This window comes from Megalops cyprinoides, chromosome 1, assembly GCF_013368585.1.
Source record: "Megalops cyprinoides isolate fMegCyp1 chromosome 1, fMegCyp1.pri, whole genome shotgun sequence".
NCBI lineage: Eukaryota > Metazoa > Chordata > Actinopteri > Elopiformes > Megalopidae > Megalops > Megalops cyprinoides.
In genome coordinates, this window is record NC_050583.1 from 33,237,930 (window position 1) to 33,254,934 (window position 17,005).

At 41.6% G+C, this 17,005-nt stretch overlaps 3 protein-coding genes across 4 annotated transcripts in view; 2 read left to right on the forward strand and 1 right to left on the reverse strand.

Annotated features, from left to right (window-relative positions):
• Positions 1–3,747, forward strand: part of LOC118780812 (BAI1-associated protein 3-like) — a 26,916-nt gene extending 23,169 nt beyond the window's left edge. Inside the window, exons 27-33 of the mRNA XM_036533559.1 lie at positions 151–259; positions 1,173–1,244; positions 1,661–1,744; positions 2,478–2,598; positions 2,690–2,813; positions 3,119–3,324; positions 3,531–3,747. Of these exons, the coding sequence (XP_036389452.1) occupies positions 151–259; positions 1,173–1,244; positions 1,661–1,744; positions 2,478–2,598; positions 2,690–2,813; positions 3,119–3,324; positions 3,531–3,637 (823 nt within the window). The 3' untranslated portion in view covers positions 3,638–3,747. The remainder of the gene's footprint in view (positions 1–150; positions 260–1,172; positions 1,245–1,660; positions 1,745–2,477; positions 2,599–2,689; positions 2,814–3,118; positions 3,325–3,530) is intronic.
• tsr3 (TSR3 ribosome maturation factor) lies at positions 3,744–9,642 on the reverse strand. The gene is made up of 6 exons (XM_036528179.1): positions 8,954–9,642; positions 8,444–8,651; positions 7,762–7,955; positions 6,515–6,682; positions 4,990–5,044; positions 3,744–4,862 (listed from the first exon to the last, which is right to left on the reverse strand). The coding sequence occupies exons 1-6, from the start codon at positions 9,078–9,080 to the stop codon at positions 4,640–4,642; spliced, it is 975 nt and encodes a 324-aa protein (XP_036384072.1). The 5' UTR covers positions 9,081–9,642; the 3' UTR covers positions 3,744–4,639.
• A 317-nt stretch (positions 9,643–9,959) lies between these two features.
• gnptg (N-acetylglucosamine-1-phosphate transferase subunit gamma) lies at positions 9,960–13,338 on the forward strand. 2 transcript variants are annotated; one of them, XM_036543754.1, is made up of 11 exons: positions 9,960–10,071; positions 10,323–10,386; positions 10,575–10,642; positions 10,978–11,032; positions 11,294–11,377; positions 11,473–11,566; positions 11,674–11,788; positions 11,991–12,073; positions 12,164–12,289; positions 12,553–12,634; positions 12,950–13,338. In XM_036543754.1, exons 1-11 carry the CDS (start codon positions 10,002–10,004, stop codon positions 13,045–13,047), a joined length of 939 nt encoding a protein of 312 aa, XP_036399647.1. In that variant the 5' UTR covers positions 9,960–10,001; the 3' UTR covers positions 13,048–13,338. The 2 variants fall into 2 exon arrangements, with proteins under 2 accessions (XP_036399647.1, XP_036399655.1); XM_036543762.1 differs by having other exon boundaries at positions 12,953–13,338.
• Positions 13,339–17,005: the final 3,667 nt, after the last annotated feature.

Consider the following 17,005-nt stretch of genomic DNA (forward strand, 5'->3'; position numbering starts at 1 on the left):
ATTTTAATTCAAAGTGAGCTTTCATGTAATGTTGTACAGCAGTTGAATGTGCAGCTGTGGTAGAATCACCATAACGATCATAGGTCAAAAAGAGGTTATATTTGTTAGGTGTATTATTGGTACTGTAATGTGGACCTTCCTCTACCTCAGATTTCTGCAAGGCCTGTGGCGCCTGCTCCTTAGAATGATCTTTGACACAGTGGCTGAGAACAGGGGTGTGTCCCTGGAGTTCTATGGAAGATTTCACTTCACTGTGGAGGTCAGTCAAAAGACATATCATGTTACCATACATGGACACAGACAACCACAATACTCATCACTTTAGGAAACCCTAATTTATGTCTTGGCAGACAAATCACTGTAGCTATTCAAAGATAATTTTGAAGTCTCATAGGCTCTGTGTGTGTGTGTCATATTATTACTGTTATTACTATCATTATAATCAGTTATCCACAGTTGGCTTCTTTCATTTTTTAGAAGGAAAGAAACATAAAATTCACAAAACTGAAGTAATTCCACCTTGATCAGGACTCTCAATTGTTCATTTAGGCAAGTCCCCCCAACAGCGATGCTGTGTGAGTACCAGTATTCTAAAATGGTGAAACTACAAAGGAAATCACAGCATGCTGCCACTCAACTGGCAAGACATATTTTGGACGAGATGTCAGTGCTGAGTGAATTTGAGAAAAGATGCTGTAAGCCAACATAGAGAACACAAAGCTGTCCTTTGTGCTACACTGTGCGATCCACAGAAGACAATCTATTTATGGATATGGCTGAAGCCGACTGACTGTCAATACTTGGCTCATTCTAACGTGAATGACTGTTGCCTTAGAGCCTTTAATACCTTCTAACCATCCATGTAATCTGCCTCTTTTCCTATTATTATTATTATTATTTGGCAGGGTGAATTAGAATTCGAGTTTCAGTGCAGAGTACAAATAACAAATTAGCTAGTACCATACAACCTGTTGCATACAGCTACCTAAAAGGAAAAGAAAACCAGTCTCATTTAATTGAAACTAAAATGCTGAAGACACAATTTGGTAATATAACAGCTATATTTCCCAAAAACATTGAAAATGGTCCTTTTCATGTAGAAGGCATGAAACACCTTATGAGAGTAACCCAGACATCTCCCTCAAATGGGTGCCTTTCTTTGCTGCTCACAGGCCCTGGTGGAGTTCTTCCATGCTGAGGGGGAGGGGCTAGCACTGGAAGACCTCAGAAATGAAGACTATAAGGTACTGTAAGTCACAACAACAGTCGACAGTCACCCCATCAATGTGCACCTTGTGCTCTTCAGATAAGAACGCTTGCATCAAAACACTCAAGTGTCAAAGGACTTTTGAGTGACTGGGGGAAGTCTCTATTCAAAGAGCATCTGTGTGCGAGGGCTGCACAGAAATTAAGTGAAGCACACAGGACTCAGCGTAGATACAGACATTCCTCAAAGAGCAGTGGCACCAAACACCGTTCCATCTGCATTTTATCTGTTCAGTATCCCCTGACTGCTTTGAGTAGGGAAATGTAAAATGGACACCTACATGCTCCAAATTCCACATGACCACATTTCTCTTTCACCACAGCAGCACAGGTGTGGCCTAAGCTTGTGTTGACTCTGACAGGGTCAGCTGAGTGAGTCCCCTCCCTCTTTTAGGCCCTGGAGGAGGAGCTGCGGCTGAACAAATGCTCGTCTAATGAACTGATTGAGCAGTACTTCCTGGAGAAGATCATACAGCAGGTACACGGGTGTCACCCTGGGGCCCTGTTTCAAGCCCCGGTGTGTGGACAGGAGTGAAATAATTGCTTTTAGTGTAATTAACTTAATTGCACCGCATCTTTTTCCATATTTTATGATTGTTACTCCTTTCTCAACAAATTAAATAATTTAAACATCATGACGGGTGAAGGACAATTTACTGACAGAGGGATGTAATATCTGTATGGACTGGGAAAGGCAGATGGTCCACCTGGCAGTTGTTCTCAACTATATAGCACAGAGAGCTTGCCTCTTTTTAAAGCTGTACACTAACCAAAACCAGAGAAGGGCCTGAGATACTGTAAAAGTCTGCTCAAAATAAAGATCATTCAGCCCATAGGTCATATTTGAACAAAAATACATACTCTTGCTTACTTTCCAGCACAAGCCAAAACATTCCCTAGCACTGATATTTTGATGGCCTCCAATACCATATCCTTATGATACCTGTCAAATATTTCAGTGTAGGCACTCCTGCTATCATCTCACTTTTTGAAGTTCTACACAGATCTAAGTAGAATAAACCCAGGTCAACATTCCACTCAGTGTTAACTACTCATTATTTTAGCACAAACTGTAATATTTTTGATAATCACACCTGAAGTAGCACAAATTTGTCCATTTTTTTTATTTCAAAGAACTGTATCATATGTCCAATGCAAAATTAATTCAGTCAGGTAACTGCAAGTGCATGCTGTGTTCCTTTGCCTTTCAGAGGACACTGAAGCACAGCAGGTTTGGCCGTATCAGTGTTAAGTGTTACTACGAGGCTCCTGAACAGAGACTGACTGTGGAGGTTCTGCACGCGGCCGACCTTATCGCTTTGGACACCAACGGTCAGTGGCTGAGCAACATTCTCGTTTACCTTGTGCTGCAGCAGCGAATGCACTCGTGGCGTCACCTGCCCCCTTGTCTGGTCTCTCTCAGGGTTAAGCGACCCCTTCGTCATCGTGGAGCTCTGCCCCCACCATCTGTTCCCCACAGCCAAGAGCCAACGCACTCAAGTGAAACCCAAAACCCTGCATCCTGTGTTTGATGAGCTTTTCCACTTGTAAGCGACCACAGCACACTTGTAGTTTGACGTTTACAAAAAAGAGAGGGAGGACATTAAACTAAAACTCACAGTTCAGCTTCCACTATATACACATGGATTTAGTCTTCACAGATGGCAATGAATGAAGACATCTCATCTTCATGAAACAGAAGTGAACTATTAGCATACTCTTCTCATACCAATATTGTGATGGGTGAAAATACAGGTCATTTTTTTTATTAACTATTCCCCCAAATAACAGCGTTCATGACATTGTTCATTCACGCCCTATATGTTGCTGTTTTACATGTTGTTGCCCACAGTTCTGTCACTCCAGAGCAATACAGGCACAGATCCGCCTGTGTGACCTTCACTGTGATGGACTATGACTGGCTGTCCACCAATGACTTTGCCGGGGAGGCCGTCGCTCCCCTCAGTGACTTCTGCGGTATGGAGAAGCCTGGCTCGTATGGAGGGGGCAAAACTGTGCAGTCACTCCTCCTGTACCTGTCCCGACCAAAACGCAGTGGTAAGCCCTGCCCCTTCATATCCGTGCACAAAGTCAGATGCGGGTTCACTGTCACCATTGTGACAAAATGAAATGGCTCTCTCAGGTGAACCGTTAGATGTACAACTTTGAAAAGAAATGCCAATTATGTGTGCCATTTTCATCAATCCACCTTTGTGGGATTTCTTCTCTTACACTGACATATCTGTTTGACTTTCCCAATGCAGACAAACCCATATTGAAGATGCTGGAAGCGAGGAGCACGGATAGGGAGGCCCAGGAGTTTGTGCGAAAGCTTAAAGAAATTGAGAAGTCAATAGGAGAAGAAGAATAAAGCAGCCATACCATTATGCGTGTACAATCTCATGATCTCTTGGTTTATGTGCTTTCTATTTGTACTATGTCCACTTTGAAACAAGTACCACTTTTTTTTTTTTTTTTAAAGCAGTTGTATTGTAAAGAGCAAAGAGCTTATAATAACTTGATTTTAAGTCTGTAGATAAATGTCCAGTTGCTGTGCTGTATTACTTCTTTTGAAAATGGCCAAGCATTTGTTTGCTAAGGCAAGTGTAATATGACTAGTGCAGTTTGGTGTTTCCACATTCTGGTCTTAATACCACATGTATGCTAAGAGGGAAGCAGCCCAGGAAGAACAATGCTATCAGCTTTGTATGAGACAAAATAACTCTCCTCGTATCTGTCTATTGAAAAAAGTGTCAATATTTTTCCCTCTATTGTGCAATGCAGTTTAACGTGAATCAGAGTATTGAATTGAATGTTTCTATCTTTAAGGACCCTCGAATTGTGACTAAAGTATATAAATATATTTGAAAATGTTACACAGCACATGTTGTGGCACACAGTAGATGTTGATTATTTGTCCGTGAACTTCACTGGACCATATACCGTATCTTTTCTTCGTTATGTTGAAGTATTTAAGGTTTCATGTTGCTTTGTCTGTATGGAAGAGGTTTTGCTATCAGTTCTCAGAATGCCTTGTTTAAACTTCATTCAAGAGGTCTTGCAGCATTTCTTCACTTCACATTTTCAGCCTTGAGATTCACCCTTGGTTATCACCAAGTACATTCATCAATACAAAAAGCAGGCACTGTTAAGTCTTTTTTAGTCTGGTAAGCAAGTCTAAATGAATGAGAGCATTTCAATAAAACTGCAGCTGAGGCATTCACCAGGTTCACATTTAAAAGTGTACTCTGAATACAGCTGATTGCCCTGGATTGCTTTGGATAACACCGAGCAGCCTTGGCTAAACAGTTCAAAGACTACTATTTTATTGAAGTCACAACAAAATATTGGTATTTACTGCTGTAGCAGTAAGTCAGTTCCTTATTCTTTTCTTTGCTCCTTTCCAAATCACATTTGCACTAGGAGCAGATGCCGTTCTGCCCTCATCCTCATTTTCCTCCTCCTCCTCCTGCTCCTCACTCTCTTCATCATCTTCTTCCCCTCTCTCGCTCTTGCCATGACGGATATCATCCTCCTCATCTGATGTCGGCTCTCCCTCACTGTCTGTCCCCTCATCTTCCTCATCTTGAGCAGCCCTAAATGTAAAACACACAGGGAACGCCTTCACAGTCCTGATGGGCCATATGTTGTGGTTGAAATATCATTACAGGAATGTCCAAATAGCATTTGCAAGTCATCTGTTACCAACTGGGTTTTTCTCACCATCTGGGTCTGTTGAGATTGGAACACTCGCGACCACTGTCCACATCAAATGGATCTGAATGAGAGAGGGGAATGAGACTCCGCTTACTGTAGGTTTCTCTGAAAGCATGTTCTTTTAACAACCATTTTGTTTGAAATGGATTTTTCCAACAAAAGTCAGTTTTTTTAAACAAGCACTCTGGGTTTTTATCAAATTATTTTCACGTGTTACGTTACTGACATATGTGATTATGGGGCAGACAATGTTCTCTGCTGGTATAACAGGGAATCCAAATATGAGAACCATTTACAACCAGTTACAACCATTGTTAACCAGTTCACTGTTGAAGACTGTTGCACTGCCTACATGCATCTCTGTTCCTGTTTAGTATACATATTTCACAACTGTGAAAAATAAAAAAGGACCTACCAAACAATTACAACTCCTTTGCCAATTTCCCTCTGATGTTCCTACAACTTCCTCCAAACTACCTACATCTGTCAGGAATTTAATAATCACAACTGTACAGTAGCATGACTTACTTCTACTGAAATTTTTGACCTTATGCTGGTTATGTCAATTGCTCTCAGGTAGTTTTCAGGTTTGAACTGTTCATCAATAACAATGTGCTATAAATGGATTCCCAATGGTTATGTGGCTTCACTCACAGATGTAGTGCTTTTTATTTTTTCCCCTATAGGTTATTTAAAAAAATCACAATTCACATAATTCAAAACTGTATTTAACAGAAGTTTCAGTTCACTTCATTTCACATTTGCTTTTAACTGGGCAAGAACTGAGGTTATGTGGGATCAAATAAGCAAACAGGTCAAAAGCTCAGATAGACCTTATGAATGTGTGAATCTGTGGTGCCAATTTCATTTCAGGTATTCATTTGTTAACTAGGTAGAAAACTAATTGATATCAGTAGCTATGCAGTAAACTATAGTGGCCATAGGGATACTGTAGCCTTCATGGACCTTACTGGTTCAGGTTTCTTGAAATGTTACTTTATAGGTCTGGTAGTTATTCACCTGTGCTTAAACTCATATTAACTCACACAGTCCAAGTCTATAAGTGCACTGTGAGATTGCATAATTTATGCTGTTTAAATCATATGCACGTCTTGTTTGTTTGCATTTTCATTAAAAAATAAAAACAACTGTGTCCAATTTTACTGTAAATTGCTGAATTATAATTTGTATTAAAATTGAAAACAAGGGATCATAGTATATCACGGACTGCTTTGGCTCACGTTTGGCTGGTTTGGAAAGGGCCTGTTGTGTAGATCATTAATCATTGTACTTTAATAATTTTAGAAGCTTGTTCAAGCTTTTGATCAGATTTGTTCCATTGTCCTATAGTTTTTCCTATTTTCCCCTATTTTTCAAACGGAAACCTTCCAGTTGCACTTAAAACCACACCCCCCTTGTCACTATTACATATGTAGTTTGAGATTACCATATGGATAAATGACTATATTTAATCTGGTCATCAGCACTTAATCTGGCTGCCAGCACTTCACTGCATGGGGCATTGTTGTACCTATCTCCTCCTCCTCTGGCTTAGAGGTGAGGAACTCCTTCTCTACAGCCAGCACCTCCTCCTCCGATTGACAGGCTGCGTAACGCTCCAGCAGCGTCTGGTTCAGGTCCAGGAACACTTTCCCCCACTTAAACTTCCTCAGCAGGATCACAGCCAGGTCTCTGAACCCTGCAGTTCACACACATCCACACAAACACTGTCAGCCTGATTCCAAGGCTAACCATTCAGAGCCAGGCTTTCAACAGTTGCCCCTGTGTATAATTTTTTTCCAAGCCAATCTCTCAATCAATTGAGGTTACGACAGCACTTTCTGAAATGTTCTGATAATTTTATTTTTCAAGTGAATTTAACTTTAAACTGCTCTGGCTCACTGACATTTGCTTTGTTCATTTTTTCCCCTAAGGACAGTTTGTTTCAGTGTCCAGGTGTCCACACTTAAAGCAGTAAGGACCACAGTCCTTCCGCCTATCAGAAAATCAACAAATGACGCAAACAAAATTACATAGTGTTTAAAAACCCCTATCAAAGAACTTTACAGAAAATTTGTGTACGTGTGAGAACAGATATGACTTATTCGCTAGTGCTTAAATGCACGATTTTCTAAAATAGTGCAGCCTTAGAAGACAGATCATAGGATCACAGGAAAGCCCGGTGAGAGAGTGTTTGTTTGTAACTTCTGATCTACGGCAAATGGAACATTGACATATTATTGCAGCAAACAGTCATATTAACTGCGTGGCACATTTGCAATAGCAGCATCTTAAAGGGGAAGTGAGAGCAAAACATATTCATAAAGTGCTTAGTACAGACTGAGCCCTGCAAGCAAGACTTGAATTTGAGGCTGGGCTGCAGCACTAGCTGACAATGACTGGGAGCTGAATATAGCTGGCCTCCTTCTGCCATGGCTGGGTAGGTTAAGGCAGCCTGTGTTCCCCTGTCATGTTCAATTGCACCCTCTAGCAACTTGTCAGGGGGCTATGAGTTGCTCAGGTGACATCAAGGGGGTTTGCACTATTCCTCCACATGGAATTTTCCTTCCCGTGGTGCACTGAGGGACTAGTGGTGCAAAAAAGTGCCAATTGCTACATGTGAGTGTATGGGAGGGATGAACTCAGAACTCCTGCATGTGTACAGAAGATGTAGCAGTGAGGATGTGTAAAGCTGGCAGTTCCATAGTTCAGGTGAATAGGGAAGAAACAGCATGACAAAGGCAGCAGCTGTGCATTGCTCTGGAGCTCCAGCCTCACCCACGATGCAGAAGGTGGCAGCAAAGGCCTCCACACAGGACAGCTTGCAGGGCTTGCCATAATTGACAGGATTGGCCGCCACCAGGTATGGTAGCAAGCGGGGGTGGCTCCCCCTCATCTTGCTAAAGGGCGTCTCCTCCAGCTTTGCCCAGGAGCAGTCTATCACCGCCAGCCCACTCTGAGCTACAATCTCCCTGGCAGACAGAAAGAGGGAATCTTTATGTCACACTGATCTCTAAGGCCACTGTTTATTACACTTAAGTTTTAGTGTGCAACACTCAAATGCCCCACACTTCGGGAATAGTGCATGCTCTACACTGTAGGTTGAGTATATTTAGTCATTTATTTAGTTGTTTAGCAGATTTCTATCCAGAGCAAGTCCACAGTTTAGTACAGTTTAGTGTAAACCACAAAACACTCAGGCTCTTGTTCAACTGAGACTGAGCAGCCAGCCCAAGCCTGTCTAATTCTGTCTTTTCTGTGAAAGCAGTCTTATTACTCTATGGATTTATGCCACATACAATATGAGAAAAGGCGTGCCAATTCCACATCACTATATGAAGAAGTCTGATTTTGGGTACACTTCAGATGCTGCATACAGTAGGTTTAGCTCATATCACACACTGTGGGCTTGGTACATGGCACACACTACATAAATGAAGCCAAAGTGTGAGTTCCTCACCGGTCTTGCGGAGAAACATATTTGGTTCCCATGGGGCTGAGGATGAGGCCATTGAATCTCTGGTTAAGTCTCAGGTTGCGCACCAGGCCCTTTCGCACCAGCTTCCTGCCTGTGCAGCGATTGGGGTCACAGTGGCCAAGCTCCCACATTGCCAGGGGGCAGGGCAGTTTGACCTGGGCCTCCTCCTCTCCATCTGCCTGCAGACTCGCTGGAACACATATCCACACGCGCAAACATACCAACAACATTCTATTACACCACACTAACCAGGGCGTAACACCACACGCAGGAATAATTTAATTACATTAAGAATACCCTTTGTAGGAATAGTTTCTTTAACACTGAACACTTTTTCCCCCAGAATCAAATTTATAAACACTAAAAAGGTACATTTTGTCATTAGCTAGATATCTCTGACGATCAATGTTGCATGACGACCGGCATTGTGACCGTTGCTGGTGTAACTTCAATACTGTGTGTGGCACAAAAGGTTTTCTTTGGCAAGTTAACCTTGTAAGGCGCCGTGCATCTCATCCGTGAATGTCTCCAGCGATTTGCCTTTCATCTTGTGTCGCTTGTCTTTTCCTCGTGATTCCGGGCGCTCATGTTTCCCGATATGATGCTTTTTCTTCCCCATTGCAGAAACGTCTCTTCAGCTCAAAAAGTTCGGCCACTTCTCAACTCAACAAATTAATAGCGGTATCTCAACTTTTCATATGGCTAGCAAAACTTCCTAAAATCACCTCACAAATGTAGCTTTTGGCTGGCCAACAAGTCCTTGCGAGATGGTTGACTACATTATCTATCTAGCTAGTTTATAAGATAACGTTAGCTTAATGTAAATTTTAAGATACTTAACGTTAGCTGAACTAACTCGTTCACCTCGTGTGTTTTGTTTGGTGGCAAGTTAGCTCGCTAGCTATCTTGGATTGAACCTGGTATTCAGCTCTATTCCGAAAACGTTCGTTTTCTAGGTTTTAATCTAGGTATTTAACTTGCAGCTGAGTTCAGTCCCCACGTTATACTGTCGCAGCCATTCATCGTCATATTTTGTTTGACTAACCCGCCCGAGTTCACAATGAACACAGTATTAAGTTGGCTATAACAGAGCCAACATTCAAAGTAAACATACTGAATAGTTCACTAGTTATGTTTAGAACAGTAAAACATAGCTTTATTTAAATACAAATCATATCTCGAACGTCAAGTACTCAGAAAAAAAATACCTTGAAACATAATATTTATTTTGGTAGACTACTTCCTGTATTTGCGAAAAGGCCTATCAAAGATACTCCACAAACTGGCACGGAGGGAGGAGGACTTTAGTTTTTACGTGGAAACTTCTGTCCTCAAGTTGTGAAGAAACCGGAACTATATATGTCCGAATTAATATATAAACCGGAACTATTTTTCTCCATAAGGAAAACGGCAACATGAAATGTCTTCCCGAAGAAAAATTGTCTATGAACATTTTGCTCCCAGAAGCAAGCGCTTCCTGATAGGTCTCATAAGACGACACACTTTCGCTGCTGATTTTTGAACACTGACAGCAGTGATCATGTGTGGTTCTGTTGCTAGAACATCTAATTTAGGAAGGTTACAGTTGCTGTTTCTCACCCTGCAATGTAGTAAGTATAATTCCAAATAATTATAGCCGAAAGTGTTAGGTTAGCTGGCTAGGTTACTGTAAGGTTGACGATCGGTTAACTAACCAGTTGTAATACACTAGAGTAGCTCTCTTAGCTAGCACGCAGTGATACTGTTTTGTTATTGTAATAAGTTTGTTATTGTAATTTGATATTGTCCTGTGTTTATGTGCTCCCTCTTTTGACTTAGACGAATAATGTGTGCACTGTGCTAACGTTTAATCGTTTTAAAGTTTGTCAAGCACCATTTGCACTTGCTGGAAAGATGAAGATTGTAGAGGAACCAAATACATTTGGGTAAGATGGCTCTGTGTTTAACATAAAATAAAACTATTGTTGATTCAGCATTATTTTGTGCTCGTTGTACATTGATCAATAATGACATCGCAAGAGTTTGTACAAACTTCAAAGGTGTAGAGATAATAGTGAAAATTTTAATTCAAAGCTCAGTATTCCTGTGATGACGGTGAATGTTCTTTCCGTAGCCTCAACAATCCACTTTCGGCACAAGGGAACAAACTTCAGGCCAAAGTGCCTCCTACCCCTGTATCAGGTAAAATGTTTTGCTGTTTTGTGTTACAGACTCAATATATTGGCTGCGCTATGGGACTCTTAAATGTGGCGTTTGTACAAGGATGCACTCTGAGCTGTAGTGTGTGGGAGTGTGGCTGTCAGCATTAATTAGTGTCTCTGATTTAACAACAAAGCAACTCATGTAAAACAAGTCATGTTGCTACAGGAAAGTATCCATTGCAAAGTATCCATCCGTCGCTATGAAAAATGTGACTTTGTTGAATAGTTAGAGGTCTGTTTTGGCTGATGGATTGCAGATATTGCACAGTAATTCAGTGTAATCCTGTATGTTAATGACCTGCTGTTCTCTCTAAGGACCGGCCCATCTTCACAGACTGTCTGGGAAGTGTTTCAGTTACATAGAATCCACGTGAGTACTGTGTCAGTGTGCAGTGCTAATTGATGTTTACCATACAATGACAATGCTAACTTGAGTAACATATCCCCACAAGCAACCACAACAGCAACAACATGTGATTTGTGATCTTTGAGATAAACAACAAGGATCCTTTCCATGCACAATGCTTCATGTTTTCAGTGATAGCTAAAGAGGGCTCTTTGATTTAGCTTTTTGTTAAACTGCCCTGGCTATGTACTGCCATCTGTAATTTTGTTTGTTGCTGTTTAACAGATATAAATATGAGTTCTGCCCATTCCACAATATAACCCAGCATGAGCAGTCATTTAGGTGGAATGCCTACAGTGGTATACTGGGGTGAGTATCTTTCTGCTGCTGCGAAGTGCTGCGAATCTCCCTAGGGAAGGCTGGAAACACTGTACTCACCCACTCACCTGGTTTCACCCTGACAGAATCTGGCAGGAGTGGGAGATTGTGAACAACACGTTTGTGGCCATGTGGATGAGAGAGGGAGATTCCTGTGGAAATAAAAACAGACAAACCAAGGTAGGATGGGTTGCCTCTTAAAAATGACTGATGGTCAGTGTGTTGCATTGAGCTAAGATCCGATGCAAGGGCTGTTTTCAGTGTTTTTGTGTGCTTCATCTCTTCAGGTTCTCCTCTCTTGTGGGGCCACCAGTAAGTTGGCCCAGGTTTCGGAGCCCAGTACCTGTGTATACTCCCTGACCTTTGAAACACCGCTTGTGTGTCACCCACATTCCCTACTAGGTAAGATAGGCTGGGCTCTGAATGGTGACATTTGAAAAAAAAATGTATGGAATGTGTATGTGTACAATGTTTATAATATCAAAACAATATTATTTACATTTTCAGTTAGTTGAGCTGCTTAGCCTCAGGAGTAAAGAATCATGTGATGTATGTTCTTAGATCCTAACCGCAGGTGTGTGTGTGTGTGTACGTGTACATGCAGTGTATCCGACACTGAGTGACAAGCTACAGAAGGAGTGGGACGAAGCGGAACAAGCCCGCTATGATGAGCTCATCACTGAGCAGGTCAGACAGACAAGATTGTCTGCAATAACTTTATTCTGTTTTCCATTCCATTATGGTGATGTCTTCTCATGTGCACATGTCTGCTTTAAGGGATACAATAACCTGCTGAAGGACATCTTTGAGGAAGCTGGCTTTTTAAAGACCCAGAAAGTTACAGAGAAGCAAGGTATCCACAACCCCACAAAGAAATTTGAGTCCCTCGAGAAATGTAGTGAGGTGCGTAATAAATGAGAGGTTTTGTCTTGATCACTGTCCTGGAATCCTTTTAATGGTTGATTCCATTCTTTAAACAGGGCTCTGATGCGCTGCACAGCACAGAGAGATTGTTCAGAGTGTGAAGTCAACGCTTATTTCATCATAAAAGGCTTTTTGTCTGTTGGCTTTGTTAAAGCTCTATACACCGGTTGACAGTTGTTGCACAGCTTTCTCTTTGACTGAATGCAGTGTATGTTGCTAATGGTTTGGGTTTCTGGGTGCAGGAATTTCACAAACAAAGTGAGGAGATTGAGAGACTGCGGGCGCTGCTGACTCAACACAACATTCCTCATGAGAAGCAGCCAGGTGAGACCACTGTACCAGAGCCCTCTCTGCCACACACCCGTCCATCTTACCCTGAGGCCATCATCATATCCACACACAAACATGATGTGAGCATCATTTCACATCATGTTTGTGTGTGGATATGATGACGGGCCCAGGGTTAGGTGGACTTTATCACATAAGTGATAAAGCCTCTCCTGGTTTTGTGGTATGGTGTGGCTGTTATGTCCTTTACTGGAAAGTGTTAGGTTGAAGAAAGTGAAAAGAAGGAAAAAGTTGGCCATAGTAATCTCACCTTTATGTTCTTGTGATGCACATAATGTATACCCTACCCAGCAGCTGCAACAGAGAAGTCCCAGAGGCCAGCGAGTGCGGCCCCGGGTGTGGAAACTCACCTGCGGGGGGACACGGGCCTGCTGATAGACGTGCTGTGAGCGTGAGAGAGGCCCCTACAGACAGACACATCTGCCTCCTAGACTGTCAGGCCTCAGCACCATCGACAAGAGAGATGCAAGGACTGCGCATTTCCAGAATTTCAGTGACAAAATTTTCTACTTCCAAAATTATACAACTGAAAAAATAAAACTTTGTTTCGACCATTGCTAGCCCCAGACTCACCCCCACCATATTCTATTCCCGGGTCAAAGTGCTTATTTAATAATAGGATTTTTGAAAATTCACATTGGTTTTTAAATTTAATTTACTTGGCACTGGTTAAGGAGACATGCCGTTATGGAGTTTTTGTAAATATGTGATTTATTTATCTTGTAATAAAAATGAGAGAAACGTGTCAAGTGGTGTTTTCAAATGCATACATATAATTGCAGAAATACAGTTGAGCAACGAGAAAAAGGAGATATTAGATGACATTTTGTACATCTGTACATATAAGCTCCTTAAGCAATAAACCATAGCCTGCTTGTCACCATGTTTTAATCCAGAGACCAAGCACTGTAAATGCTTTTGCCTTGAATGATAGCAGCTGTCAAAAAGTTGATCAACAATAATTATCCTTCTTTAAGCAGAGTATCATCGTTTGTACAATACTTTTTGTTGTAAAAACACAAATGTAGATTAATTATGAATTTTGCTCTGCCCTACTGATCAAACAGTAAGACTAAGAGTAGGAGGATAGTGGTGCGATTCCTCAAGAGAAAAATGAAAGTACAATCAAAAAGCATCTTTGGGTTCATGATACAGACAGAACTGATGACAGACTGATCAACATACAAGTTTAGTATGTGAAAAATGAAAATGTCCAATGAGACAGTTTACAATCAACCAATCAGATGCAAAACCATAGCTACAATGGCAGGAGAGGAAGCTTCCATGCTGTTAAACAATTCTGTTAAACAGCTGAAGAAAACAGACTGGTCTCGCTTGGTTGTACAAGCAGGAACTGGCTAGCAGTCAGCTTTGGTTACTGTATGTTGTAAAATGAGTAATGCTCGTGGGACATATTTTCTTTATTTTTAGCAGCTGTTAACACAATTATCATGCACTCATTTATTACCAATTACCATAGATTATTGTCCAAACCACAAACAAATCATGCCTCAAAAATAAGATGGCATTGAGGCAATTCATATTCAACATATGTAGCATTTGACATGCTAAGGGTTTATTTTTTATTTGCTGACCTTAACCAAAAAAGTACAAGTTTGATTAGGAAAGAATGAACTGGTCTTCTCTTCTAAGTGGATTACTGTGTAATTTCCTTTCTTACTGACAGAGGAGGTAGTCTGTAATGAATGCTCATTTGTGTCATGTATCAGGAGTCAAGTAGGAAGATATTTTGTCACTTATCAACTTGAACTGTGGATTGGCAGTTTTCCCATTTATAATCTAAATATGTAGGAAAATCAGGACAATTAAAGAACTAAATACAAACAAGTAATCTTGGCTGGATGGGGCACAAAGAGAACTAATATCACCACTAGGTGTCCCCATACATTCAGGTAATCATTCCATCAGCCCTTCACAGTTTGAGATGAAGCAAACTTCTTCAGTCCAACAAGTTCCATTTTATCACAACAACAACTCAGTTTTTTTCTCTCCATTTTTGTGGTGTCTCATAGAACATGGTTGTGGTAAATTTTTGCATATTTACAGTACATTTTCATTTGGCAGATGCTGTTTTCCAGTGCAGCTTTCAATGTGAGGTGGATTTGTGCACACATAAAAACAGTGTAGTAAGCTATTACATAATAAATGTGTTAGTGCTAGGGAAACAGAGGGTTAGTGTTAGGAGGGGTCCAAGATTGAGAGTGAAGAGGTGGGTCAGATGGCCAGTGACTCTGCTGTTCTAACTGTTGGGGGAAGCTCATTGCACTACAATGACCAGGATGCGTGAGCCCTCAGGGGAGTGACAGTCAGGAGTCCTAAGGTTACAGAGTTCAGCAAGGTAGCATGACAACTTTGGAGAGAAAAAACAAAAGCCAAGTGCAGGCCTGGTGAACAGTGAGGGATGTAGACGGTGACATGACCAGAATAAGTGTCTGCACACAGCTCGCCTAAGGCTGAGAGAGGACATTTCAACCGTGGGGAGAGGGTTACGTTCTGTTCCCAGATGTATTGGGTATAGTGTATTTTGATTAAGGGTTTTAAGTATCATCACAATATGTTCAAACTGTAAATGGAAGAGGAAACATTAACAGCCAAAACCTATACTGCTGAGCATATTACTATTCATGCTAGGTTACAGCTGTGCAAGGACCTTGTCTTGGGAGACACATATGAAACCATACAGGGTCGTTATTCGAAACTAGGGATAGTAACAGACAGACTAGCTTACATGTGACTTGAACTTTAAGAAATTATTGGTTAGTTAGTCCAAGGCCTATGATGAATGTGCCTGTGAAACCAGCTCAAGGACCCTATAAAAATACTGTTCCAAGAGCACAAACAGTTGAAGCCATATTAAATGTATACATTATATACAGTAATTCTAGAAACACAGATATGTATTAAAATATTTCACAATTAAAATATTTTGCACTGTCCATCTCAGCCAGTCTGTTAGGGGCTGCTCCACATAAAGCACATAAAGGTGTGGTACATGCAGATGCACCAGTGCATTTTGTAAAACAGAACGACGTGTCCCGCCCGTTTACATGCCTCAGTGCCACACGATGTATGGTACTCTGTCTGAAAAACCACGCTTCAGGTTACATACACACACAGCTAAGGCAGTAATTGTACATAATTAATAAGGACCTCTCCTTGTGCCCATAACTGTTAAACGTGTAATCTAGCTGAACCTGTAAACCTTCTAGGACCATCAGGTGAATGACAGAGTGCCCTGTGTTGCCCTTGATCAAAGCAGCTCCTCTGCGGCCACCTCTGAGACCCTGCAAGCAAGAGTGTGCTGTCACACCCCCCCACAACCCTCACCATCTCACCAGTCACCCAGAGATGCACTTTATATGGCATCTGCTGGAGGTCAGCTCCTGGTAATAATTATGCCTGGAGAGTGTGTGTGTGCGTGTGCGCAGAGTGGGTTACAGAGCTGTAAACCACTAAACACTCTCAGACACTTGTTAAACTGAGACTCAGCAGCCAGCCCAAGCCTAATTTTGTGTCGTTTCTGTGAATGCACCCTTATTATTCTATGGATCCTTGCCACATATAATACGAGAAAATGCATGCCAATTGTATATCACTATATGCAGAAGTCTAATTTTGGGTACACTTCAGATGATGCTTGTGCACTTAACATTGAGTGAATACCTACTAAACAGATGGACTGATCCTGATCGACTCCACTATGTCTGGTCACAGCATCTTCAATGCCCCAGAAACAGCACAGCGTGAGGTCTTGGTAAATACAGTCTCCTGACAAATAAACTGTCCTACATTTGTGGGCGACCGACCCATCCCAACACGTACTTGCAGGAGGGGGAGGCTGTGCCGGGCCTTTCTGCCGTTTTCAGCCAAGCAAAAACTTTTTCAGGCTGGCCCGCAATGCACTGACGTGACTCCTGTGAAGTGCAGTGATGGGAAACAGTGTGTGTGGAGAGGGGCAGGCAGGGGGCCTGCTCACTGCAAACACACAAGACCCAAGACCCGCTTTCAGCTATAATCTCCTCAAACTTCCATTCTTTGCAGCAGCTGATAAATGAGCCCGTTGACAACTAATTTGGCCACTGCTGCACTGCAACCAAGCTGTTGCCTCAATTTCAACATGCGCAGGAAAACAAGTTACCGCAGTGAATAATACAGGGGATGAACCTGAACACATTCTTGAGATCAAAATGTCTGAAAAGACAACCACTAGCTCTGAAGGATCCATTAAACAAAAGGAAAAGATTGCCAACAATATGTTTATATGTAATTCTTATCCTGTTTAGTAATTGCTGACTAAACTTCAAGTGCACTTGTTTCTGCCATACT